Source organism: Stegodyphus dumicola, chromosome 6, assembly GCF_044657685.1.
Source record: "Stegodyphus dumicola isolate Sdum_Otavi_A_Nest chromosome 6, ASM4465768v1".
NCBI classification, from domain to species: domain Eukaryota; kingdom Metazoa; phylum Arthropoda; class Arachnida; order Araneae; family Eresidae; genus Stegodyphus; species Stegodyphus dumicola.
The window spans coordinates 195,413,459-195,440,998 of record NC_140773.1 but is presented as its reverse complement, the minus strand read 5'-3'; the positions used below and the strand labels follow the sequence as shown (position 1 = coordinate 195,440,998).

At 31.6% G+C, this 27,540-nt stretch overlaps 2 protein-coding genes across 4 annotated transcripts in view; one reads left to right on the top strand and one right to left on the bottom strand.

Moving 5' to 3' along the window:
* Window positions 1–27,540, bottom strand: part of LOC118195824 (protein Wnt-5b-like) — a 995,694-nt gene that overhangs the window by 510,317 nt on the left and 457,837 nt on the right. Inside the window, exon 1 of one of the 3 annotated variants that reach the window (XM_085819316.1) lies at window positions 19,293–19,429. The exons of the other annotated variants lie outside the window; for them this stretch is intronic. The gene's annotated coding sequence lies outside the window, so the exon portion shown is untranslated. Of the gene's footprint in view, window positions 1–19,292; window positions 19,430–27,540 lie in introns of those variants that run through there. 3 annotated transcript variants of the gene reach the window in all.
* On the top strand, window positions 19,650–24,322 carry Ppa (F-box and leucine rich repeat protein partner of paired). The gene has a single exon (XM_035359611.2). The coding sequence runs from the start codon at window positions 19,763–19,765 to the stop codon at window positions 20,963–20,965; it is 1,203 nt and encodes a 400-aa protein (XP_035215502.1). The 5' UTR covers window positions 19,650–19,762; the 3' UTR covers window positions 20,966–24,322.

Genomic DNA, 27,540 nt, shown 5'->3' with positions numbered 1-27,540 from the left:
AAGAAAATAATATCTGCCTATGCCAGAATTCAAGCCAATCATCTTCCAGTTTGTTATCCATACATGATATCCACAAAAGCACATAAAGAGGACTATGATAATTCCTTGTTCCTTCCCCACTTAAAAGGCAACTGGGTAGAGGGACGAGATCCAGTCGACGAAATAGGTACTTATGAATTATTATCTATCACATTTTAGTTTGAACGCGTCGCTATCACATGTGGTACTTACTACAGAGGTGTTGGCCTAACTTCTACTTATACCTGTAGTAATCACAAGACATTTTATAGCCTAGAAACATACAAAAAAAAAAAAAAAAAAATATTCCATCGCCCGCATCCTAACTACAGATTTTCTTTTGCTAGCTGAAAGTGCTGAGCATATGGAACACGTTCTCCAAACACTTAAGTAAAGTTGCAGTAATTTCTTATAATTCAGGCTTCATCGGTAGAGTACTGGTGGTTCAGTCCGGGTTTGAATCCAGACGAATGGTCTAGCTGCATGGTTGGTTTTCATAGTTTAACCCATGCGTGATATGATTATGAGACAGTTTCCATAAGAAAGTCCTCTACGAAGGAATCACTCCGCTTAGGCAGATAGCCCTTGTGTGCTTTCTCATATTCAAATAACGTAAATTAAAAATTAAGGCATCATAATATCTGTGGAGCTATCTAAACTAATATGTTTTTAAAGAAATAAAAGTAGAATTCTTACAGATACGAAATGTACAAGAAGCATGTATTTGGCAATGCATAATTAGTTTTTCATCAATGAAATTAAAATTATTATTTCATGTATTAGCCATACGATGGATAAGGCCTTATATTTTGAGAAAATTCAAGAATAATACGTAGGAGGTTTTACTTTATATGTACCTGGTAAATTACTCGTAAATAGTCCAATAATCCCAGTAAAGGAAAGTATTTATCACTATGTCTAGAATAACTATAAAAGTGTTAGGAAGGTTTTAATAAACTTTTTTATTAAACAGAATTTAGAACATAAACACAGCATCTTGTTCTTACAATATCAACCACAGCTCGTCGTAACGTAGCCAAACGCAACTGTCAAGTTCAAATAAAAAACATGGACCAGTAGTCAAAACTACACAGTTTAAATCTAAGTAAATATTCTAAGCTGAGTAATTCTAACTGGATCATCAAAATCAATTTGCGATCAATCAGTCTGCGGCAGCGAATAACGCACAACTTAGTCACAACTAAGAAAGCTGGGAGGAACTAAACATAGCCCACACACACAGGCCAGAAACACGCTCTGTCTTACCATCCCAAGCTGCGGTAAGATAGCTTTTCCTCAAAGCGGGTTTAGGGTTGCCAGATTTGGCACAGAATCGTCCATTTGGCGACAAAATCAGCGCTATGTCATAGACGGATGGAGAACATTCTGCAACGAATTCTTACAGGTTTGGCCCAGAATGTTCTCGAAAGCAGCTCAAAAGCTATATAAACCCTGTCTGTACGTGGCGTAGCAGTCGATCGCTAGTCTATCGAGTTTTATCGTCAGTCTACTCTCGAGTTGTTGCATCGTTGAAGCTATCGTCGACTGCATCACGAGTTAAGCTGAGTTCACACTGGTCCGTTGGGGCGAAAAGCGGCAATGCGGGGGGGGGGCCGCTTTCCGCGTACGTCAGTTCACACCAGCGTGGCAACTTTTGCTTTAAAAGTTGTCATACGCTCGCACTAGATGGCGCTTTATATCGGAAACTTAGGGAAAAACGTGAAATTTCTGCGTGGTATTTTGACTTTTTACGATTACATAAGTTTATATTATAGTTATTCTAGACATAGTGATTTTTACGATTACATTTTTTTTTTTTTAAATGGATTTGATTTCTGCTCGATTAAAACTTATTTTACTTCTTGCTTTGTGTAAGAGAAGCAGAATGCAGTGGTTTATATTGATATGTGAGAGATGACTGCAGGAAGAAGATGCAAATAATTTAATTGAAGAAATGCGCTTGAACGAAATGAAATTTCTTTTAATTACTTTCGCATGCCACCTCATAAACTCGATAAATTTCTAGCCCTCATTGAAATATTTATTGAAAAGCAGAACAGAAAAGAAGAGAATATCGCAGAGAAGAATCGTCTGGAAGACAGGAATAGGATATTCCAGAAAACGATCGTTGTATATATCTAACACTGTGTATATCTAATTTAATTTATTTAGGAATTTTGTTGAATGATAATTAAAATATCCTAACTGCGTGATTCTATTTTGGAGAGTAAATTTTTCATGGGGTAGAATACCAAAAATGTTTTTGCATGATGTATGAAGTTCCCTTAAATGCTTCGTTAAATATACTCACAGTTGGTATACTGTGAGTTTACAGCTGGTAAACGTGTTGAAGTTATAGTAAAGATCCAAATGCTAATGATTCATTACGTAAAAAAATACTACAGTTTCCCAACATTAATTACATATATACAAAATTCGTTACAATATTTTTCCCCAAAATAATAATTTATAAAATTTTACCACTATTCTGCCTTGTTCAATAATAGCAAACATTTAAATAATAAACATCAAGTTGCATTAGAAAGCACACGTGTGTATTTAAAGAGGAAATTATTAAAAATAAATAAATAAAAGTGTGAAATTACCAGTCACCAGATGTGTTGTTCTGCAATGCGCTCTTGATGACAGGAAGTGCGAATAGAAGGACGGAAATGAAAATCGTGATTTCCTACATCGTATTGTCATTCGAATCATTTCAGGATGTTACAAATGCATATTAAGGAAAGAAAAGGATGTAAAACTAAACCGCATGTGCTCTTCGTGAATGCAACAGAACTGAAGAACACAGAATTAGCAGCGTTTATGTTCCTCAGCGCAACTTCAAGCTCATAAACAGTTGCATTGTGACAACATCACAACAAAGGCATACGTCTTTTAGCAAAATGGAATTTTATTCGCGCATTGAGCAGATCTGAGGCCAAAAAATTTCAGCAACTTTATTTCATACCAGCTGTGATGAAACGAATTAGTGATAGAATTCTCCAATTTGTTTGGTCCTTTGCTTTTACAGCTAAAGAAAATCATCTCGTAACGAGCAGTTCTCAGAGTCAACGGTCCTCTGAAAGTGACCCGTATTTCGGAGAATATAAACTTGAAGAAGAAAAAATGAGAAAAGGTAGAGAGGTGAAAAAAAAAAATCATCTCTCTAAGACGGCCATCTCTGCAAAAGAAAAAAATAATCTGGAAACATGGATTTTAAATCATTGTAATTCATTTTCTTTTATTTTCAATCCAAAAGAACTTTAGTCCGAAAGGGCTATTGGTCCCGAAATGGGATTTTTGCGGGATTCACTATAAACTGCGAATCACATTTCGAATTGTTGAAACCAAATATTACTGCCCTCTGTTATTTTTAAAGACATTAAATAATGAAGTATGCATGTATGTTTTTAGCACTGTGAAAAAACGATTGCACCTAGGGTCATCTAATTTTGAATAACGTAGTCCTCTACTCGAATATGTACACCTGCGAGCCCGAATTTTGTATTTCGAATTTCATATTCTATATTTTATAAAATTTTAATGAACTTTTGATTAACAAACTCAACTATTTGAAAGCGACCCGTGGCAACACTGTAACTGTACGAAATTAAAAAATTTTATCTCTAACGCGCGAGATTGTCTATCGGAAATTCAAAAGGTATGCTGTTTTGAAATATTTTGTGATTTTGCTGTTGAATTGAATTTTATGTGTTTGAAATGCGAAGAACATGATATTTAATAAATAAGGGTAATACACAAAACGTTAATAAAACGCCCTTTTGGGCGAAATATAAAGTCTGAAAGCTTTCAGATTATATATACTTGTTACGTATTTATTAAAAACCTACACAGAGTTGTCAAAAGTCCCAGCATTAATTGTATGTGAGGTAAATGCGAAGAATATGATATTGAATTAATAAATGTAACACTCAAAACCTTAATAATAAAAAGACCCAAAAAAAAAAAAAAAAAAAAAGAGCTTTTCATGCCAACTTACTAAAAACAAAACACTCGTATGATGAAATGAGAAAAGACTGAAAAACAATTTTTTTAATATAAAAAAATTAATAGTTAAAAAAATCTGAAAGTTTTCAGATTTTATATTACACCCAAAGGGGCACTTTAACATCTTGTGTATTACCTTTATTTATTAAATATTATGTTTTTCACACTTAAACCACAAAATTCAATTCAACAGCAATATCCCGAAATAATTTTAAAATGAACGTACGTATCTTTAGAATTTCGGATGCACAGACTCGCGTGCTGAAGGTAAAAATGATTTTTTTTCCCGTGCAGTGTTACCATTGCTCGTTTTGAAATCGTTGAGTTTCTTAATCAAAAATTCGTTAAAGTTTTACAAAATATGAAATAGATCATTAACAAATTCCAAATTTGGGTTTCCGAATACCGATATTCGGGTGAAAACGAACGTTATTGAAAATTTGATGTCTCAGGGTACCATCGTTTTATCACAATGCGAGAAGCATACTTGATGGCAACAGTCTGAAAAGTGAACTTTCGTTTAATGTTTTCAACGCAAAATGCCAAAACGAAATTAATAGCCCTTCTGGGCTAACGCCGTTTGGGCTAAAAATATGTATGCCAGTACTAAATACTGCATCGGGATTTTTAAACATATGCTGCTGTCAAAATTTTTGCAATTTTGTTGTTAAATTGTATTTGGTATAAATGCGAAGAAAATGATGTTTAATAATAAAGCTAAAAAGGTAAAACGAAGTGGGTAGCATAAGTGAGTGCACCAGCAAACTGATAGACTAACGAGGTCAGCAACAGCGTAAAAAACCTTAACAAACCCTTTTGAGAGGCCGTTAAAAACTGAACTCTTTCAAGTTTTGCTTTTTTTTGGGGGGGGTATAGTTTAATATTACTGTATTTACTCGAAAAATACCCCCTACTCCAGAAAGAAAGACCCTCCTTTTAGTTTAGGATAAATTTTGCGAAATAAAAATGTCGATGAATACTTGATGAAAGTAGCAATGATTCCGATTAGAATGAAAGGTAAGCTATCTGTTATATTTAATACAGAAGGTTGTTCGCACTTTATGAAAATGATTTTGATAATTAATTTATATGCGTAAAAGGGTGTATTTCTTGCTGCGATTTGCTTCTGCCTGTTAGCATTGATTCTTGGATATAGCTCTAGCTCGAATTTTCTATGAAAGTAAATTTTTTCTTATCATCCCCCTCATGTCAATTTTATTCCACTCCTCTTTCGTCCAGTTTTCCCAAGTCCGTTGTTTTAGTGTCCCTGTATGTCGTTTTAATACTCACATTAACAAACCGAAAATGGAAAAGTTCCAAAGGTTATGTGATTTGCAAGTATTTTATTAAATACGATGCATTTTATTCCTGTCTCTCATTTTTCCTTTGCTAAATAAATGACAGTAGACTTAGGTATATGACTTGAGGTTTTGCCCATATGAAGCTCAAATTTATTGATGTCCTTTCCATATAAGGCTGCGATTTTTTCTGCAAGAATTGGTTTTAAAATATTCTGCTGATAGTACAGTGAATTAATTTTAAGTTTACCTGAGAGACTTTTTTGAGTTTTAATTTGCAGTTATAGCAAAATCCTAAAAAGTCATGAATCCCGCTTGGAACTTTTCTGTATATTGGCAAAACCGTATGGTACCGTCATTTAAGCAATACAGCAGAATTGATATTTTTATTAGGGTTACTTGCCGAGTGTTATCACAGAGTTCCATTTATCAGTAGCTAGAGATGTTTTTCATGTAATTTTCTACACTTTGCTTTTCTTTCCGCAGTATGTTTTTGCAAAAACAACAGATGAACCTTAGGTAAAGGCGTCTTTTCTAACTTCAAATCTTTATGAATGACTTCACGGTGGCAGAAGACATACCCAATTCCAACAAAATGGATTTTCGAGTCGGTGGATTTTCTTTCGGGATCAGAGTCTTCACTTTCTTGATATTTACCCTCGTTCGAATAGTCTTAGCTTGCGGCATTGCTGCCACTTTTTCATTTTTACTTTCAGCTATATGAGTTTTCATTTTCAAATTTAACATATTAAAAATATTCTTTTAAATCCAATAACCTCAATTTTTACACTGCGGTAAGATTTTTGAGTTTAAAAGTTAAATAATCCGTTTTCCTTGGAAAATGCATTTATGTAAGCTTCGAGCTATTTACTGTCAATAGTAGTAGCCATTCGCACAATAAACTTTTTGTTCCGCATTCCAATCAAAGCAAATCAGTAGCAGACTATAATCTTGAAAATGCCACATTTTTGTTTCAAAATGTTAACCAAAAAATTAAATATAAAATGGTTTCCAAGAAGTTCGAGCGACCTTCCGTATTTTACTACAGTATGGAAAGGAAAATTAGGAAAAGTTAGTGATAATTGCTACCAGTTTATTTTTAAGCATATCAGTGGCCAGTATTTAGGAAGGTAGTCAAAACTGAAATCGCTTAGAGGTGCCTATTGAAACTGGTTATAATTATGTAGATGGTATATGTGGCAATTATATCTGTGATTTATTTAATATTTAAATAGTTTAATTCTTCCGTATTGATAATTAATTGAGCTTGATAATTAAACTTCTCGCTCTCATCCCTCTATTTCATTCGTAGAGACATTAGGTATTTTTAGAAAGCAGGAGAGATGAAAAATGAGCAATGCGCTCGCCGGGACTCGAACCACGGACCTCTCGAATACGCGTCGAGAGTGCTGACCACTATATTACGCGAGGACATGCTAAAGAATGTGGGAGAAATATCCTATATACTCCTCCTTTTAAAGGGCGACTGGTGTTTTAGTGGACCCAGTCGCCAAATCCTGGTGGTGAAGAATCATTATTCACCACCTTTTAGTTCGTGCGCCGCTGTAGAGTCATTAGGTTATTCCGGAAGCAGGAGATCTGAAAAATGAGCACTGCCCTCGCCGGGAATCGAACCACGGACCTCTCGAATACGACTCGAGCGTGCTGACCACTACACCATAAGGCAAGCTAAAAAAGCGGGAGAAATACCTTATACATTTATCAAAGTATCCATCTATGCATGATTAGACCTAATTTTAGAACAATAATATTACAAAAAAGGACGGCTCTATTTACGAGCAAATACGGTATTACAGTAGAACTTCTATCATGCGAGGTAACAGGGACCATAATTTGCTCGGATAATCAAAAACTCAGTTAATAGAGACTAAATTTTAAATCATACCAATTTTTCTTTCTATAAGGTTTCCTGAAATTGTTTATTTGCAACTGTAAAAGTAAATGCGCAAGTATGACTATTAATATTTAAGAAACTATTTTGTAACTGGATTAAATTTGTTTCTTTGCATTAGCAAATAATCCAAACAAGATCTTATTTCGTGAGAAAAATGTTCAAGAAAAAATCTTCAATAAAGTACCTTCATCAAAATTTGCGCAAACCATGAATTTAGTCAAACCTTTTCAGGTATTTTCATGAGACTTGACATTTTTTCATTTCTTTGGGGTCGGTTCACTACAAAAGGCGTATCACTTCGTTCTTGGCGGCTAAAATCCTTAAGAACTGTGTAATGAATAATCACTTAGTTCTAATGCTTCAGTAACAAGCCCAAAGAAAAGTTAAATAATCCGTTTATTCAAATCAAGATATTTAACAGATGACTCTTCTCGGGCTTAAGATAGAAAATAAGAAATTAATCTAATGCCTACTAAGCTAAAATCAGCCGAAAGCGAACAGAAAAAACTGGCAAAGTTCGCCCTTATTAAAAATCACTGGCGAATACTGCCGGCACATAACGATAGGGCTGAAAGTAGTAAGATTAGGCTTAAAGCAACGACGTGGCCAGAAGGCAGAACACTCTTTGCTAACTAGTTTTAGGCTCTTCTAGTGACGTGACCGAGACTTCAACTTAAAAACTGGTTTCTATCTCATTTACATAAAACGCGATCCTGAAAACACATTCTGGTAGAGAATTGTAGGTGGGAAATAAAGGAGTAAAGAAAAGCATGTTCAAAAATACGAGTAAAAATCTGATGTGTACACCACATGACTTCCTTATACGGAATATTAAATTATACGCATTTTTTCTTGCATTTCATTTAAACTTATTGTATTGAATTAAATTTATTTCGTCATTAGCGCATAAACAACAATAGAATAAATGCACTTTTTAAAATTCACTATATTTGTTTACCATAGCGACACTCTGGGGCTACTAGGTTCACTTAATATTTCGTTCATGTTATAACTCAGAATGTTCAAAATTTATATCATTTGAAGAATTATCTAATCGTTGACACATGTTCTATTCAAATACTATAATAAATCTAAAACGATGTATAAAAGAAATTAAGTAAACAAAACAAAAAAGAAACAGTTTTTCGTAGACAATTCATTATTTCTCATTCAATTAATTCAGTTCTCACTTCGCGAGAAGGCAAAAATACATAAAAACTCAAAATATCTATATTAAAAATTACGAAGTAAATCTTAAACACTTATTTCCTCGAAAAAATTCCAGAAAGGATTAAGCATGATTTAATTGGCAATAATAAATGAATGCGTTAGCGTTGTTATTGCGAAGCTAAGTTTCTCTAGATTGGCAACAAATCAGCTAGTTTGCTGTTTCAAATGTAAACAATCAATGGCCGCCATAAAAAAAAAGGCTTCACGCCACTTAAACAACTTTAAAATTGTTGATAATTCTAAAAATATTGCATACAGATTTACTAAAGGCATAAAAACCTTAACCGGAAAATAAAAACAACATAATTCAATCATTTTTAAAGCAAAAAATGTACAATTTACAAACATATACGAGTAAAGAAACTGAGATCACTGAGCCAGGTAACAGAGTGGATATATATATAAAGATATTTATATACGTATGGTGAGGCCGATTGCAACCAAAATACGAGGTGCACATCTACATGCTATAGCAGTCCTATATATAAAATTTCAACGTCCTGAGGCTACTCGTTTTTGAGTTATGCGAGATACGTACGTACACGTAAGTACGTACAGACGCCACGAAAAATTCTCTTCAGAATTCATTTTAAAGCACTTTTATAATTTTTTTTGGAGGAAAAGTGTCTTTTATTCTGCCCTTACGTACAAATGTCACGCAAAAACATCATTAAATTGCATTCGATAGCGGCCAAAATGAATATTTTCGTTGAAATATGCTGCCTGAAAATTTTGGCGATTACAATACTTCGTACAAGGAAGTAAAAATAGCTATGAGGAAATTAACATACACCCCTGCAACTTTTCAAATTGTTGCCACCAAATATTATCGCCCTGTACTATTTTTAAAATAATTAAATAATGAAGGATTCGCATATATATGTATGTATGTTCATAGCTCAGTGAAAACATGCCTCTAGGCGGTACCTAGAGCCATTCAGTTTTGAATAACGTAGTTATCCACCTAAACATGTGCACCTAGAAGCCCGAATTTTGTATTTCGAAATTGTTTTATTATTTGTTTACTGTTTTGTAAAACTTATTAAATTTTTGATTAACAAACTCAACGATTTGAAAGCGAGCAGTGCCAAAAACTGTTTGAAATAAATGCTTTAATCTCCCTCCAGGGCGCAAGACTATTGCCATTAGGGAAAATGTAAGATATTTACCGTTCAATTTTAATTAACAAACTCGACTCTATGAAAGCAATACGTTGCTTCGGCTAAATATAAAATATTTTTTGTTATACCTACTTTAAGCGGCTGGCAGCGCAAGCGGATAATGTTTAAAGAAATAATATAGCGAACATAAAATTATGTCTAGCAGCCTGTAACACTCAACACTAATAATAAAAGGACAAAAACGAGTTTTGTTAGCCATCTTGCTATAGGGAAACGTGGCATAAGTGCAAAGGAAACGATGTTAAATAACAAAGCTAAAAAGACAAAAAAAAAAAAAAAAAAAAAAAAAAAAAACGAAAGAAAAGAGGTAGATGAGTGAGTGCAAGAACAGACATTTATTTGCATGAAAGAGTGTGTTAACCATTTTTATGGTTTCGTTACGAATTTGCCAGCTACCGCACGATCAGCATCGCGCTTTCATTTTCAGCACCCCATTTTTTACCGTTATTCTCGACAGGAAGGCCGTTTTACTAATAAGAAAGGTCAAAAGATCCCTCTTTGATAAAGTTCACGAATGTTACTGACTTTCGCATTACCCTTTCGAGTATTACCTATAATTCCAAATGATATCTGTAAATTGATGTCCGCTCGCTTAACGGTACTGTACGTGGTTATGTTTTAGTTTCCTATTCATATATTTCATAGTTCTGTACAAACCATTTGTTTTATTCGGCTCTCACCAGAATTCGAACCAGGGATCTTCCAGTTACTGCATGGTCAGTTACCAGATACCACGAAAGCCCACACGAAGCGAATGCGATATCACGTGGGATTAAATCCGAAGAGCAGAATGACCATCGCATTAGCATGTCAACTAATTTTTCATTTCTTATCTTCTTTAGTGGCAAAATTTCATTGAGATACTCTCGCAAATGGTCTTTATGTTTTTAGAATATTTTGATTAAGACATCTTGGCAAATGGTTTTACGTTTTTAACATGTTTTAATTGAGACAGCTTGGCAAATGTTTTTTATGTTTTCGAGAAATTTTGATTGAGATTCTCTCACAAACGTTCCTTATGTTTTCGAGAAATTTTGATTGAATTTCTCTCGAAGTTGATCTTTGTTTTTAGTAAATTTAAATGAGATGCTCTCTCAAACGTCTTTATGTTTTGGCAATTTTGAGTGGATACCTTCGCAATTTGTTTTTATGTTTTTACGAAATTTTGACTGAAATACTCTCGTAAAAGATTTGTTTTGGGAAAATTTTAGTTGAGATTCTCTCGTAAATGATCTTTATGTTTTCGGCAAATTTTGATTGAAATACTTTTGTAAATGGTCTTCATTTTTTTAGAAAATTTTGACTGAGATATTTTCGAGAATGGTTTCTAGTACTGATCCGGAAATTATGTTGTTAAAAGAGATAATCACAGTTGTCAAAAGAGGTAATCACAATTGTTTTTATTTACCTAAGGCATTATCCTGTTTTCCAGTATGTCCAAGCAAATCGTCTCAATGATATACAGATATCTGCCATTGTGTGTTATGACTTATCTCACTTGTCTGACAATAACATCAGATCAAGTCCGTGAGTTTAATCGTAGCCCAGAGACAACGCGTCTTCCTGTCGTTGCCTTAAGTCTTGGGCACCTTATAGCTTAATATATCAATAGCTCCGTGCCGACATTGAACGTTTGTAAAATATGTAGAAAAACTTAATGAGCTTCCCATTATTTAAGCTGTCTCCAAGTTTTATCTATTTATGACACCTATAACGTTATAATAAACTTTATGTAAAGTAAATACATATAAAAGTTATATTTTTTACATTAATAATGATATTGTGGAAACTCTAGGATCCCTAAAGCAACCCATGTTCAAAAGGCTTTGAAAATGTATCAATGTTGCATATACATCTTTTAACAAATGAAAAGAAAATGAGTATTTTGTTATATTTTTATTAAATAATTTAAACATGTTTCGTTACTGCATTATTAATTTAGTAATCACTGTTATATTATTAAGTATAACGCTGGGATATGCTTGCATTTAAAAGTGTCTACTGAAATTAGATGGTAAAATGATAAAATGTCAAATCGCTCTTGAAATCGATGAATTTTATTCAAAATCTACACCAATCTAAAACAGCTTTTTTTGCCTTATTTTTAAATCATAATAGTCTACAATGAACATCATGTAACAAACATGTCTACCAAAATTTTAAATTGGAATTATTCTGTCATACATTATGAGCGTTTCTATGACAGAAGAAACATTCTCTCGAAACCAGTAATCCCTCACCAATTCCAAAATCAACAATTCTCCTACTTAACACCATAAGAATAATTCATGATTGTTTTCTGTTGCAAAACACCACAATTCATCCTTTGTTAATCTAGATGCATGCATAAACAAGTGCATCATTTTAATGTCGAAGACGACGTGAACAGAAAATTTTGCAAGCCTCGCTTCATAAATAAACAATGAGCCAACAAACTGCCGATCAGCCACCATTAATTTTAATTCAGTCGAATGCAGAAGTGGCAGACATCTCAACAGGATGAGGTTTAACCAGTTTCTTTGCATAAATGAAAAGATGTCTTGCCTCAATTACGGACGATCACCTGCTTGTGGGGGGGGGAACTTGGATATAGTGTTGCTATAATATCAAAAAAAAAAAAAAAATATTTGTATGTTCCGTATCGATAAAGCCAATTACTGATTGCAATGAAATGTGTCGGGAAAAGCTTATATCGACAACAAGTTTGGCGACAGAAGTAAATTTGTCATTTTTAGTTTACCTCTTCTTTTTACATTATTGATTTAATCGAGGAAAAAAAAAAAAAAAAAAAACTTCTTCGCTATTCAACAACAAAATCAAAATATTTAAAAACCAGCATATATTTAGAATTCCCGACAGAGTGCTAGAGATGGCCATACATATTTTTATTTTGCTAATTAAAATTGAAAGATAAATATCTTTTTTTCCGAATGGCAACAGTCTCTCGCACTGAAGATAAAAATATTTTATTTCGAATAATATTACCCCTACTCGCTTTCAAATGGTTGAGTGTGGTCATCAAAAATTCATTTAAGTGTTACAAAACATGAAATAAATAATAATAATAAATAAATAAAAAATCGAAATACGAAATTTGGACTTCGGGTGAAGGATAACGTTATTCTAAATTGGATGGCTCTAGGTACTGCCGTTTTCCCAGTGCGAGGAACATATTTACACGCACGCAAATTCTCCGTTATTGAATTTGTTTAACAATAATACAGAGTATAAAATAATACATAAAAATAATACAATATGTATAAAATAATACAAAAATAATACATACATTATAATAATAAATATATTTGGTCGCAACAATTTGAAAGGTGATATGCCATTTATAGTGAACCGATGATGCAAGACTGATAACCCCTTTTGAGCTAATTACGTGTACACATACAAGAACAAACAGCTTTTAACATTTGAAAAAAACTAATTGGAAGACAAAAGTGCCAATGGTGAATTTAAAATTAGGTTTTAAAAAAATATTTGCATTATGGCAAAGGTTTATCTGTGAAAGGGTTATTTGTCTAACAGAAGGGATATTTTTGTGGAGGATTTTTACGAAAATTTGCTCATTTTCACATTACATATGAGGATAAGCAAATTTATAGATTTCAATAAAACTCTATCGGTTTCAAGAGCAAGTAGACTTAGATCCTTCTTCATCATGAGTAAAATATTTTTGCTTATGAAGTGCAGAGTGGCGCCTTTAGCAAAAATATTTATTTTATTCACCTTAAACAAACGCTTCCCAGCGATTTTTAGTTTATAAACAAGCAATGAGCTCCTTTTCGAGAGTTTTGTCTTCCCCACCCCCCAAAAAAGGCGCCTTCTTACCATTACAACAATAATATTAGATATACTCTGAATATGATCTGTAAGCACTGTGTTACTACTAATACTAACAAATATTTAAGCAATTCGTTAAACTGCTTACATATTTGTTAGCATTTATTCTGCTATGTCAAATCATAAGAATTCATCCTATTCCCGCATACGTGCTCATGTTATGTAAGTGGTAAAATGTACAGATAGCAGACATAAAAATTGTGGTTCGAGTCCTGATGACAGCAGACTGGCTTTCTCACATTTCTTGCTCCAAAAATTTGTTAATGTCTCTGCAAGTGTTAATTAAACTCATTACGCAATTTGAGGATGGAATGGGGGGGGAAAGAACGAAATTCGAAAATGGAATTTTGAAAGTATTTAGATAAAAAAAATAAAGACTCCCGCTACAGTGCACGCAGCAACACAGAGATTGCTTACACATTTTTAGAACGATTTCAAAGTCGTTTAGCTAATGTTTAAAATGTAAGGAGTACATTTTTAAATGTTCGATCTGATAGCCTTTCTTCTGGACTATAAATATGCATCCTCATTTCCATGACAGAAGGGCTTTTCATAAAATTTCTGGGAATATTAAAATCTATTTCTCTTCCATTAAATTTCCAGACTCCACCAATCGTAGTGAGTTTGCGCTTGGAAAGCAAATATTTAACAGGCAAAAACCACAATAGTCTCTAGGTGAAACACAAGAGGACTGACTTCGCATACATATGTTGAAAAGGTATACTATACGCAATAGCTGTATCAGTTTTACCTTTTTCAAGGACTGCAGTGGTACTTTTCGAATTATACTTTTCAAAAATATTTGCAGTGGTACTTTTCAAAAATATTTGCAATGAAAATTAATGAAATAAATAAACTTGGTATTTAATTACTGTTTTATACAGTACTGTTAAAAAGAAAAACTTCAGATTTCTTAAGATGGCATCGGTTTTACGGTTTACTAAACACGCAGAACGCTATTTCAAATTTGAAAGAATTTAAATGGATTATTTTGTTGCGAAATGAAAAATGAAGTTAGTGCGTGTCGTCCTTTCAGATAAGCCTCGTGTTATCTCTTGCTTCTGAGAGATTACGATGTATGTAAGCTTTGTTTGCGTAAAGAATGCTTTGCAGCCGTGAAATATTTCTTACAAGACAGTAGGGCAGACTACAGACTATCGTCGCTCTGAATTTGTAATGCGTCTGGCAACATATCTATAGGGATAAATCTCAATAATTTACGCTACTTCAACTAAAAAGCGACGAATTATTAAAAGCCAGAAATATTATCGATATTTTATAAGCTTTGCTTTTGCCGACTAATTTCGCATAAATTCAATGTCGAATATAATCATTTGCACAAATCTCATACATTACTGATTTATTTATCATGAATAATAAGAGGATATGTTTTAGAATATAATTATAAGTTTACATATGAATAAAATTATATATTTATAAATATATGATTTATATGTTTTAGAATATAATTGTATTTATATTCTAAAACTATAAATACAATTATATTCTAAAATTGTATTAATATAAATACAGTATATATATTATAATTGTATTAATATAAATCATGTATGTATAAATGTATAATTATGTAAAATTAATCTTAGGAGATAATATAATCAATATTTCTTTAGTAAATAAATTACTATTAACTTACTTTACAGCAATTGCGCAATTAGTAGAATAACTCGATTTCCCACTAAGTGAATTTAAGATCATACAACATTTATATAATTATAAATACGTATATAATTATATATTTATACATATATGATTTATACGTTTTAGAATATAATTGTATTTATATTCTAAAACATAATATTTGAAAAGCAAACATGTAAAAAAATTTTAAATGTCTTATTTATGTTCATGGAGACCAAGAATTAATAAAAATTTGTTGTTTTTATTTCAGATACCATTTAGCTGTTGTTTAGTGTAAGTAAGCGATATTTTTATTGCTATTCTCTCTATATTTGTTCACTAGATGGCGATACAAGTACTATTTCTTTTTATTTTTTTGTTTGTTTTTTAATTTTTAAATTTTGTAACGTGGAATATATTTTCTTCCTTTAAGCGAAGAATTCCACATCAGATTTATTTAAAAGGCCTAGAGTTAATGATTTCTTGAAAAAAAGAAAAAAAAAGAAAAAAAAAGAAAGAAAGAAAGAAAGAAAAAAGTCCGTTTCAAACTAGGCTGCATTTGCAATAATTATAAATTTCAAAATGGCATGCTATTTTATCAGATTTCCTTAAAGAAATAGTAGCGCATTTAAGCAGTTAATGAATTTTCATTGTGTAATTTTCAGGAAACTCTTTTTCAGAGACTGAAAAGTCCCTTTAGGCCTTTACTGATAAAGGCAAATACAGAAAAAAAGATGGTAATTGGTATTAATACAATAAATTAAAATTTTGTGTTTCTAATAGTCAGTGAATATTAATCATGGAAATACATTATTACAATTCTTCGAAGTGCTTGAATAACATAATTTTCAAAACTAAATATTCTTCAGGTATAAAAATGGAATTTTTAAGAACTTTCATATCACTTTTCGTAACAATTATTTAATTGAAATTGTTTTAAATTGGTAATAATTTCGGCAACTAAAACAGATTAGTTGCTAAATTTGAATGGAATTTTCATGTATCAAATCCGATGATTATTTTATTTTATGTAGATTAGTACTTCCCCTAAATAGATTTATTAAAGAAAATGTGCAGAATGTGTGAAAATTTTATATTTCTCTGATCAGCTTTAAATCAAATAGCTTAAATGCATTTTAAAATGTAAATATTTATTAAAATGGAAGTGGTTTATAAAATTAAAATTTTTAAATTTTCTCTAATTTAGCACTATAGTAGTTTTTAAAATGCCCCCCTCCAAAAAAAAAAAAAAAAAAAAAAAAAAAAAACATTATTTCTTTTAAAATGTTGAATAATCTAAATTGCTGGCAGAAAGTCCGAAATTTCTCTATGATTTTTGTTTGACTCATCAGAAAGTTTCACGTCATGTACTTCTTCATTTGCATATAATTGCACAAATGTACTAATTTATTCAAGCACAAGCATCAAATATAAAATAATTCTCTTTATGTCGTATACAGAGGTTGTTAGCACATTTCTTAGAAGACATTTCTTTGCAATAAAAAAATCGCCTGCTTGGGGGGGGGGGCGGGGAAAACTAAAAAACTGCAGCTATATTTTTGAAAGTGTAAATTATCGTCTGCTACTTGACAATTTTGTTTTCATGCAAAATGGCGTTTTTAAAGAAGCCATGGATGAAAGGCTGTGTTTGTGCTCTTTCCGATGAAAATTGTTCGTATATATTACAAAAAATGCTGCGAAAGCCATGATTTTTTTGGTTTCAAAAAAGCAATGATATGTCAAAAGTTTAGTGATATTGTCTAAAGCAATGTATTGTCAATAAGAATGAAAAAAAAAGTTTGGCTTCAAAGAGAAAAAAATGTTAAAAATACATATCCAAGGAAAAAACGAAATATTTCGAATATTTCGGTAAGAATTTTAATGTTAAAAGAAAATCTCTTAAGTCAGAAGGACAGTTGCATAATCGTTAAAATGCTCAACGTCAGCTGTAAACAAAGGGATTGTGCTGATTTGAATCTTAAAAAAAAAGGCGAAAAACGTAATGTGCATAGTCTTTCTCCAGGACATATTGCCGGAAGCAGAGGAGATCCAGAAGAGATTCGACCAAACAGATATACAAAACAAAATAAAATAAAACCAAAAAAAGTCTAATAAAACCGCGATTTGTTCAAGACTTTTTTCTTCAAAGTCAAGTCACTTTTGTTAATATAAATTTTAGTTACAGTCACATTCTTGGGAATACATACAGTGTCTCACAAAACTGATCGAGCATAACAATATTTTTACTTTTTTAAGTAATAGGAGGAAAGCTTTGCAGTAAACTAATAAAGAATATTTTCCCTTTGAATACCTATTTTCTTAGCTATTTCTTTGTACTGAATAAATTTGGAAAAACAACATGGTAAATTTAAAAAATAGCATTTTGAAATGAAGTGAAATGGAAGAAAAAGATACCACAAAATTAATCGGACATTTTCATAATTTCTAATTAAAATCATTTGCAATAAATAAAAACGAAATTTAATGGAATTAGTTTGGATAAAGAAGCTTGGCAAAACTCTAAAAATTATTTGCTTTTATAATTTGAATTTTCTTTTTAAAAAATATTCGTTATTTTAATGTTTTCTTGCAATGGCTCGGGCACGAAAGGAAACATCGTTAGAAACCCGCAGATTAGTTACTGATTTGCATCAAAAGAAAGGGAAACCTATTAGAAAAACTGCCTATTTAAAAACTTAATTTAAGTGATTCTACAGTTTTTGTTATTATTAAGCGTTATCAGATAAAGAATCGTATTCAAAACGAAAGAAGACCCGGAAGACCATCTAAGTTATCTCATGGAATGAAACGCTTTATTCTAAGGAATATTCAAAAGAATCCAAGACTGAGTGCTGCTGAACTTGTTGCGAAACTTTGTAAATTATATGGAATATGTGCAAAACCAGAAATAGAGTAATGCGATCTGCAGGATATCATGGACGAGTGGAACGCAGGAACTTTTATAAAATTTCGCCTCGCTTTAGCAAAATCGATGAAACAAAGGTCACTCGACTTCTGGAAAAAGTGTTGTTTCTGGAAAAAAGTGTTGCTGATGAAAGCAACTTTAACATCTTTTGGCTCAGATACACGCCACTATTAGTAGTGGCGTGGAGAGCCTTGGCTAGCCTTGGCTTGGAGAAAAACAAAAAAGGAGTTTCGGTAGCAAAACTTAGTACTAAGTGTTAAAAATTGGCGGAGGATGAGTTATGGTATTGGGATCTATGGCACATTCCGGTGTTGGTAATACAGAGTTTGTAGATAGTATAATGGATCAATATAAATACATTGACAACTTGAAGCGAAATTTGGCATCATCAGCACAAAAACTTAATATACAAAATAGTTTTAAATTCTACCAAGACAATGATCCAAAGTATACTGCGCACAGTGCCATACCCTGCATGTTATATAAGTATCCAGAAGTAATTAAGGCACCACCCCAATCGCCAGATCTTAACCTTATTGAACATATTTGGCAGGAACTAGAATCGAAAATTCGAAAACAGAGCATATCTTCGCGGTAGCAACTGAAAGCAGTGATTGAAGGGGAGTAGCACAAAATAAGCCCAGAAATAATAATAAAAACAAAAACTTGTTGAACTTATAAAAACCTTTCTTTTTGTTTTATTTTAGTTTTTATGTTCATTAAAGAATACCCAAAAAAAAAATCAAAGCGCCCGATCATTTTTGTAAGCCACTGTAATTAAAAATAAAATCGTGGGTCTGCTACTAATAGTGGCGTGTATGTATGTTGTCAACAAACAGTTTTAAGTGAAATGAACATAATCTTTCTCAAGCATGTCATTTATATTCTATTTATTGATCCTTGAAATGTTTTCATAGAGTCCGTATACGGGCCTAGCACAGTTTTATTTTAATCCGATACGACAAATAACACTATAATAGCAGAAATTTCTTTTTTAAAATTTTTTTGCACTTTTCACTGCATTTTATTAAAACTATGTAAAAGCATTTAATTTTGAATTCTAAAAATAAATCGAAAAGCAATTTACTATATTTTTTTCCCTAAATAATTTAGAATATTTCGAATCTTCTAAATAACTAGATTCAAGAATTAAATTTTTCTTTACACATAACAATGTACATATTCATTATATTTTTAATTATTTTTTTCAAATTGTCAAAGTATACCTAAGGAAGAAAAAAGTTCCTTGTTGACACAGATTTAGTAAAATCATTGCTTAACTTTTGTTTCACATTTCACGGAAAGTACTCGAAAACAAAATAACTGATTACGAACTTGCTGACCCCATCTTTGCTCTCCGACTAAAAACTACACTCGAAGACTCGACAAAGTTTTTTTCCTCCCTAGCCACGCGGTAGGGAGGGGGGATAAAAGGGGAGGAAACACGCAACTCCGTCGATCTTTGTGACAGGAGGGAGGAAACAGAAAGAAAAAAAATAAAAGGTGGAACATCCAATGCCGTCGCTCTTCGCAACTGTACGTCACGCTCATCGATCCTTGCGCCGCCTAGTGGGAACATAGAACAGCGGCGATGGAAAGGATTTACTCGTGCAAACATTGCGGTCGTAGTTTGTCGAGCAATTCGCTGTAACGTCCATCTTGGCTTCGGTGTGGCGGCATCGAGCGATAAAAGATCATGGAGGGCCACGAGAGGCCCGTGGCCCACGTCTCGTGCCTTTATCCCGAGATTCTGGCCCTCATCTTCAGCTATTTGGACGTACGAGATAAAGGACGCGCCGCGCAAGTGTGCGCTGCATGGCGGGAAGCGGCGTACCACAAGTCCGTATGGCGGGGCGTGGAGGCGAAATTGCACTTACGAAGATCCAATCCTTCTTTGTTCCAAAGCCTCGTACAGCGTGGAATACGACGCGTTCAAGTGCTTAGCTTGAGGAGAAGCTTACGCGATGTGGTGCAAGGCATTCCGAATATTGAAAGCCTTAACCTTATAGGGTGCTACAATTTAACAGATATGTGGTTAACGCAAGCCTTCGTTCAAGATGTTTTGACATTGACTGTGCTCAATTTAAGCATGTGTAAACAGATAACAGATTCGAGTCTAAGGAAAATATCCGAGCATCTGAAAAATCTCGAAGTTCTTGATTTGGGTGGTTGCAGTAACATAACAAACACTGGCCTGTTGCTTGTGGCATGGGGACTGAGAAAGCTTAAAAGTCTGAATCTCCGTAGCTGTCGGCACGTGTCAGATGCTGGAATAGGCTACCTAGCGGGATTGAGTTCCGATATCGCCGAAGGTACGTTATCCATCGAACACTTAGGACTGCAAGATTGCCAAAGGTTGACAGATGACGGTTTGAGGCACCTAAGTGTCGGACTCCATAATTTGAAGAGCATCAATTTAAGCTTCTGTGCCAGCGTTACCGACTCTGGACTCAAACATCTAGCGCGTATGGGCTCATTAAGAGAACTCAATCTTCGAAGTTGTGACAGTGTTTCCGATGTGGGCCTTGCTTATCTAGCCGAGAACAATTCGCGAGTAACTGTACTAGATGTCAGTTTTTGCGACAAAGTGGGTGACCAAGGTTTACTTCACATTTCTCAAGGCTTGTTTAACCTCCGTAGTCTCAGTTTAAATGCCTGCCCCATCAGTGATGAAGGTTTGGGCAGGATAGCCCGAACATTGACAGATTTGCGCACATTAAACATAGGCCAATGTAGCCGAATAACTGACAAAGGCCTAAGCTTGGTGTCTGAGCATTTACATCGACTTTTATGCATAGATTTGTATGGATGCACAAATATTACGACTGTTGGTCTAGAAAAAGTGATGCAATTACCTCAACTTAGTGTCCTTAATTTAGGTTTGTGGCAAAAAAGGTGACATCTACTTTGCCTGAACTTAGCTAGTGCTTGTGCCATTTTAAAGGATATATTTTTGTGGGGACCATCCTATCAACCATTACCAGGGATATATTTCATAACCAGCTGTAACGTATGATAAGGTAAACTTGTGAAAAATTTTAAACTCTTTCAGTATTCTGCATTTTATAATTATTCTTGAATGACTTAAGTTCATGCCTCTGTCAAGAAAATAAGTTGTTAAAATTATATTTCACTTCAAAATTTTGTTGAAATTGTTTATTGGCATATTTATGTTTCAGTTAATATTTGTGACTATAATAATATAAGTTTTATGCACATAATTTCATTTACTTGACCTAATGTTAGGGTGGGTTTCAGTTTTGAGAGAAATTTTTCATATAAGGTGGGATTCATTTATTAAAAATAGCTGTTTTGTGAAATGTCCTCTATCTTAAATGTTTTAAATTTAACATATTTTTTTATTATCTGCTTATAAGGTCCTAAATTTCCTATTGAAAACTGCAAAAGTATGTATAATATTTCTTTAATTGTCTCATGTAGTGAGCATAAAATAAGTATGATTTCAGAATTTTTTTTTTTATATTTTCCCTTGTAATTAAGATTATATAAAATGCAGATTATTGATAGAGCTAATGTAAAAAAATATGAAATTTTTGCTCTTGTGTATCAGATTAAGTTACACAGTATTTTCTAATGTAAAATTTTTTATATTTAACATTTGCTCAGGAATGCAATATTTCATTTTGCTCAACTTATTACATACACTTGTGTTGCTATTATTACCAGTCTTTTTCAGATGCGCTAATTCCATATTTTGATAACTTTTCTCTCCTTTCTAATGTTTTTTATTGTTATCCCTAATTTCCAGATGTTGATAGTAAATCATTGCCCTCAGAATGTTTTCAGTTCTGTATCAAGTTTTTACCAGATAAGGCAGGGTATGTTATGTAAGAATTCAGATTTTCATTTTTTCTCATGTTATCTTTGATCATTCAGCTGCTTCCTTCCTAATGAGGAATAAAAATAATTGAATAATGAAGTGATATTTAAAAAATATCATGCTGTGGTATTAATCTTATTTTGCAGCTTGGCATACTGTGATATTAACTTTTCAAACATTTAATGTTCATTCTGTGTTAAATAATTTTTGTTGATATCTGAATCATTTGTGTAATGTATTTTATTAAAATAAATATCATAACTTGCAGAATTTCTTGTTAAGTTACCTAAAAACCAAATTTTACTGATTTGTGTAAATAATTTTTCTCTTCTAAAATAAATATTTTTTAGAGTATGTCATCTTTTAATTTTCATGAAATAATGTAATGTAAATAATTCTTTGTTATTTTAAAATCTGACTGTGTATGTTTGAAGAGGAATAAAAAATTTAATTTTGTTATTTATTTTATAGGAGTACGTAATTCTTTTTATTGAAATATATCCATATTAAGATTTTAAAGAAAGCATGCTTAAGCTCTACTATTATGTCAGTTCATCTTTGTTTTATATGAGAGTTATATATTATTCATATAATTTTATTTTGTACAGAACTTAATGTAGTACATAGTTTACGTATGTGCCCTGGAAATTTTGGTATTGATAATTAAAAATTATATCTGATGATAAATTTATCGGGAAAAGTGCAAAATCACCCACTGCTTGGCACGTTTTTAAGAACTGCACATACACGGTATCCATGTACACATCGACTTTATTTTTACTTTAAAAAATTGCCAGAACTGCCCAAAAATGGCATTGTGCACTCTCTTGACTTTATCCATGTACACATCGACCTATTTTCATTAAAAAGTCAAAGAAAATTGACAAAAATCCAATTCTTCTTACTCCTGTAAAAAGCACCAAACCAATAAGTGGGAATTATGCACTTTACCCAATTTATCTTTAATGCATCTTGTTTGTAATGTAGCTGTTATCAAAAGTTATTATCTTCTATAAGTTGCATATGTATTGTCTAAGAACTTCAAAGATATGTTCTGTACACTAAGAATTTCAGTTTTGTTTCTTACTTAGTTGGAATTTAAATCCTTTTTTATATAAAACTTTCTAAAAGCTTCTTTGAAATATATAATTAGGCAGGTATTTTAAATTTGAAGAGAAGGAAGAAGTCACTTAAAATTGTGTTCCATTCAAAGAAAGAAGAATGTTTACACAAAGCTGTATAAAAGTATAGGAAAATAAATGGTCCTTTGCATCCTCTTCAGAATTGAACTTGTTTCTGAAAAATAATAATAATAATTGCAATTTAGTTTAAGTTTTGTACAATGTTAAGTTTTGAATTATAGGAATTAAAAGAGTTTAAAATGTAAGCATATTAGGTGTAACTTCAAAATTATGGTTTTATTTTATTGAAATATGTGCATCGGTGAGCAGAAGGAAGGTATAATTGAGGAGTACAAAACCATTAACAAAGGGTATTGCAAGTAATATACTATTTTATCTTTTGTGAGGGAGGAGGCAGCAATATAAGTTGTTTAAAATACTTCATATTTTAAGTACAATGAAACCTCCTATGGCAACTATCTTCTATAAAAGGTTTAAATGCTCTAAAATTGATGAATATGTCTGAGACCATAATTATAGCAAATTCATGATATAATTCACCTGAAAAGTACATAAATTACGTTAATAATATGACAATTTTTGAAAAGTTTGAAATTTTAAAATGAAGTTACTGGTAAATATGTCTAAAAATTTGTAATTCTTTAGAAAAAAAGGAATTCCTGTTTTTGTATCTCTATGATCCTCTGAAAGAAAGAAAGCTATGTTAGATCGATTTTTTGCGAGTCTTAAGTTGTTTCTTAAAATAGATTGATTTTGTATTCAAAGAAGAAAAGTTTTCTGTGTTTTATAATTTTCCCGATTTTGTATTCAAAGAAGAAAAGTTTTCTGTGTTTTATAATTTTCCCATTATGTGAAAAAATATGCAAATTGTGTTAATAGGAATTTTGTTCAATATCTGTATTGAATAAAAACTGTCTTCATTAGATTTTTAGGAAGCATGCGAATGATCATTTCTCTTGTAAGCAATATTTTGTAATTGTTTATGTATTTAAGCAGAGCTTTATTGAATTGTAACCAAGAAAATTGATTTTTATTATCTGTTTTTTAGAAGTGATTATCTCATTTTCACTGACCATTCCGAAATATTCTTTTACACAGTGAATTGTATATTATGTAGATTGAATGTAATTTGTGTACATAAAAAAAAAAAAAAAAAAAAAAAGCAGCACAGAATTAAATGATATGCAGATGAGGTGCTTATTGTTCTATGAAAAATCCAAAGGCCTTATACTTTGAAACTAAGTACCAACAAAGTAAATTTTGTTATATAAAATGTTGGCGTTTGTTTTTATTTCCTTCATGATTCAGTTAAAATCTGCTACAATATGCAAAACTTTTTAAGGAATGGGAAAAAATTTACTGAAATATAGGATGAAAACTGTATTTGATTAGTTAGAATTCAAGCCAATTTTTAAGTATTAATTTCTTTCTTGATAGTGTGAAGATACATTATTGATGTTTTGACTGTTTTGAAGGGTTTGTGTTTTCAGCTTTTAGCTTACAAAATGGTAAATAAATTAAATCAGTTTTATAAACAATTTATTTTCATATCAGTAGCAGAGAGCAAATTATAAAAGATTTAAAAATTGATAGAAAAAAAAAGAATTTTAATTAATGTGTTCAGCATTTTATTGGTACATTTTGTAATAAAAAATTAACAGCAACACATCTGGATTGCTTAAAAATTGTGTCATATTTAAAGCATATAATCATAAAAAACTGTTTATTTCTGTAATTTAAAGGGTTTTTATAATGAAACTTGTAAACATGTATTTATGATGTCCAGTAGTCCATCTCATAGACAGAAAAAGGAAAAAAAAAACATTTTTATACTTTTTCTTGATTAAAAGGTTTATAATAAATATACAAAAAATTTTCATTAGCTATGAGCATAGATAACATTATTTCTGAAACTTTGCAACTCAGATGTGAAAGGTTAAATTAACTTTCCAGGTTGCGGAAACCATAATTATTCTGTAGGATTAGTAAAATATTAATTTGTAATCACTAAAAAATATTTCGAAGTAGTTGGTTACTTTTGTTCCTTATTTCCTAATCAGATATTGGTGTATGCAACAGAATATCTAAAATTATGTAAATCGTATCAAATTAAATATTTAAATTTTTCATACTTTAATTATAGCAGAATGTGAATTTTTGAAATAGCTGGTTTCTAAAGGACATGCATTTCTATTTTGCAGTGTTTACTTATATACTTATTTATGTTTTGTTAGCAGTTTGAATCTATTGAACATCATATTAGTTTCTAGTCCAGTAAATATAAATTTAAAAAATTAATCTGTGTGCAATTTATAATTGTACCAATGGCTTTGTTTCTGTACATTATAAATAGTTATCTATAATAAATTTACCAAAACATAAAGCAGATTAATATAAGAGGTAAGAAGTAATTTAAATTTTTGAGATTTCTGTATGCTTTGAATTGAAAATAGTTGAAGAATAAATCAGGAGTCTAAAATATGCTGTAATTATGTATATACATTTTATATATTTCATAATCATATTTTCTTAGAATAATCATCTTCCTTTGTATTGGATGTTTTTTTGAGATGCATATTACAGGGGAAGATTTATTCAAAATCTATTTGATTCCATTTTCAGAAGAAAAGGCTTTTTTAAAGGCATTGGAATTAGTCTTTTCCATATTTCTGTAATTTCATATGCAAAAACATTGTTTGCATTAAAATTAGACAAATTTTTATTAATTGGTACATTTAGAAGTGTTAATTTGTCAAAAGTTTAGCTAGTTAAAGTCTTAAGTTTTTTTAATAATGTCGTGAATGAAATTTTTAATCATGATAGAAGAAAAAAATGATAGATGGTATCTAAGAATTTTTAAAAGATGTGTTTATTTTAAAAGTTTTAGTATTAGTATATTGTATATTAAATTTTTAACACTATGAGAATTTATTTAGAGAGAGATTCTTAGGTAAGAAAAAAAAAGAAATAATAAAGTAATGGTGTATCCAGAAATTCTCAGGTTTCTGAAAAGTATATTTTTGCTTAGTTATGTTAAGAGAAAAATTAATCCCCCTTTCTAGTTTTTAATAGTATGAGATGTTTATTTGTTGGGTGGGAATCAGCAAAGAATGGCAGGATATTAATTTTTCATACATAAGAATTATTTGCACCTAAGCAGTTTGTTATCTTGAGGTGTTTTCCGCGTATTGGGGATTTTAGGATTGAATTGTCAGTTCCAGGTTTAGATATTATCAAAAATAGAAAATAAAGGTATTATTTATATTTTCTTATGTGTTTGCTGATAAATGCTGAAGGTGGTAGAGATCGCCTAAATAAATAAATCTTATCGCATAATTCGGTCGTCTAATTCTTGCTAGGGAAATCGAAAATACTAATTCGAATACTAAGAAATCATAACTGACTATAAAGTTCGGTAGTTTTGTGAAAAGGAAAGTTAAAGCAATTAATTTTCGAAGTACAAAATGTAACCGAAAAAGAAACAAACACATCAATGTAAAATTTAAACTCTTGAAGTAAAAAGGGGAAAAAAGCGGATAGCGTTGGGTTATCAGAACGGTCCTTGTGAAAATAGCGGATAGCGTTGGGCTATCAGAACGGTTCTTTTTTTTCTCCCATTTTAAAGGCCGAATTTTGGACATCTTGGCTTTGTATGCTGCGATGGCGTCGACGTTAGATATTTATTCATTTTCTTTTTTGGTTTCTAATTCCCCCCTTGGTAGTAAAATTATTGACACGAAACTGATGCGCATTTTGTTTATTGGCTTATAGTTAGCTTTAAACTACAGTCGTCAAAAAATTGTTTGGAGTCGGTTAAAAGGAAAAAGTAACAGAAAGGTTCAAAATCGAGTTCATCTCTACATTCCAAATGTCAGAATGTGATTCATAATCATATAAATTCTGGGAAATTCATTATTCACCACTTTAGTCACGAAATTGTTATAACCTCAAGGCCATAGTCGAAGGAAATCAGATAAAGCAAGGAAAGATTTTTGCCATAATTTTAAATATGGCGAACCTGTATTATAGCATTAAAAAAAAAAAGATTCTGATATGGAAACACCACATGACTTCCTTGTACGGCCTATTAAGTTATACACATTATTTGCTGCAATTCATTTAAACTTAACCGATCCCTTAAAGCAAGTTCAAAACGATATCATAAACTGCAAATTTTGAAATTGAATGAATTTTTGCCATATTTGTCGAAAGTTCTAGTATTTTTATTTTTTTCATTACGAGTATAAAACAGGAACCGAGAGACCGGATTAAAAGTTAGGTTTTATTATTTGTCTCCCATTTTTTTTTTAACATTGCTGAACATGAATATTTTCGTCATTTGGAACACGTCCGTAATTTGAACTACATGGCTACCACTAACGATTGTGGAATAAAGAACTGGTAAGGAAGGTGGATATATTATATATATATATATATACACTTTTAGTATAATGTTCTACGGCTGATCATTTTTGAGTTACGCGAGATAAA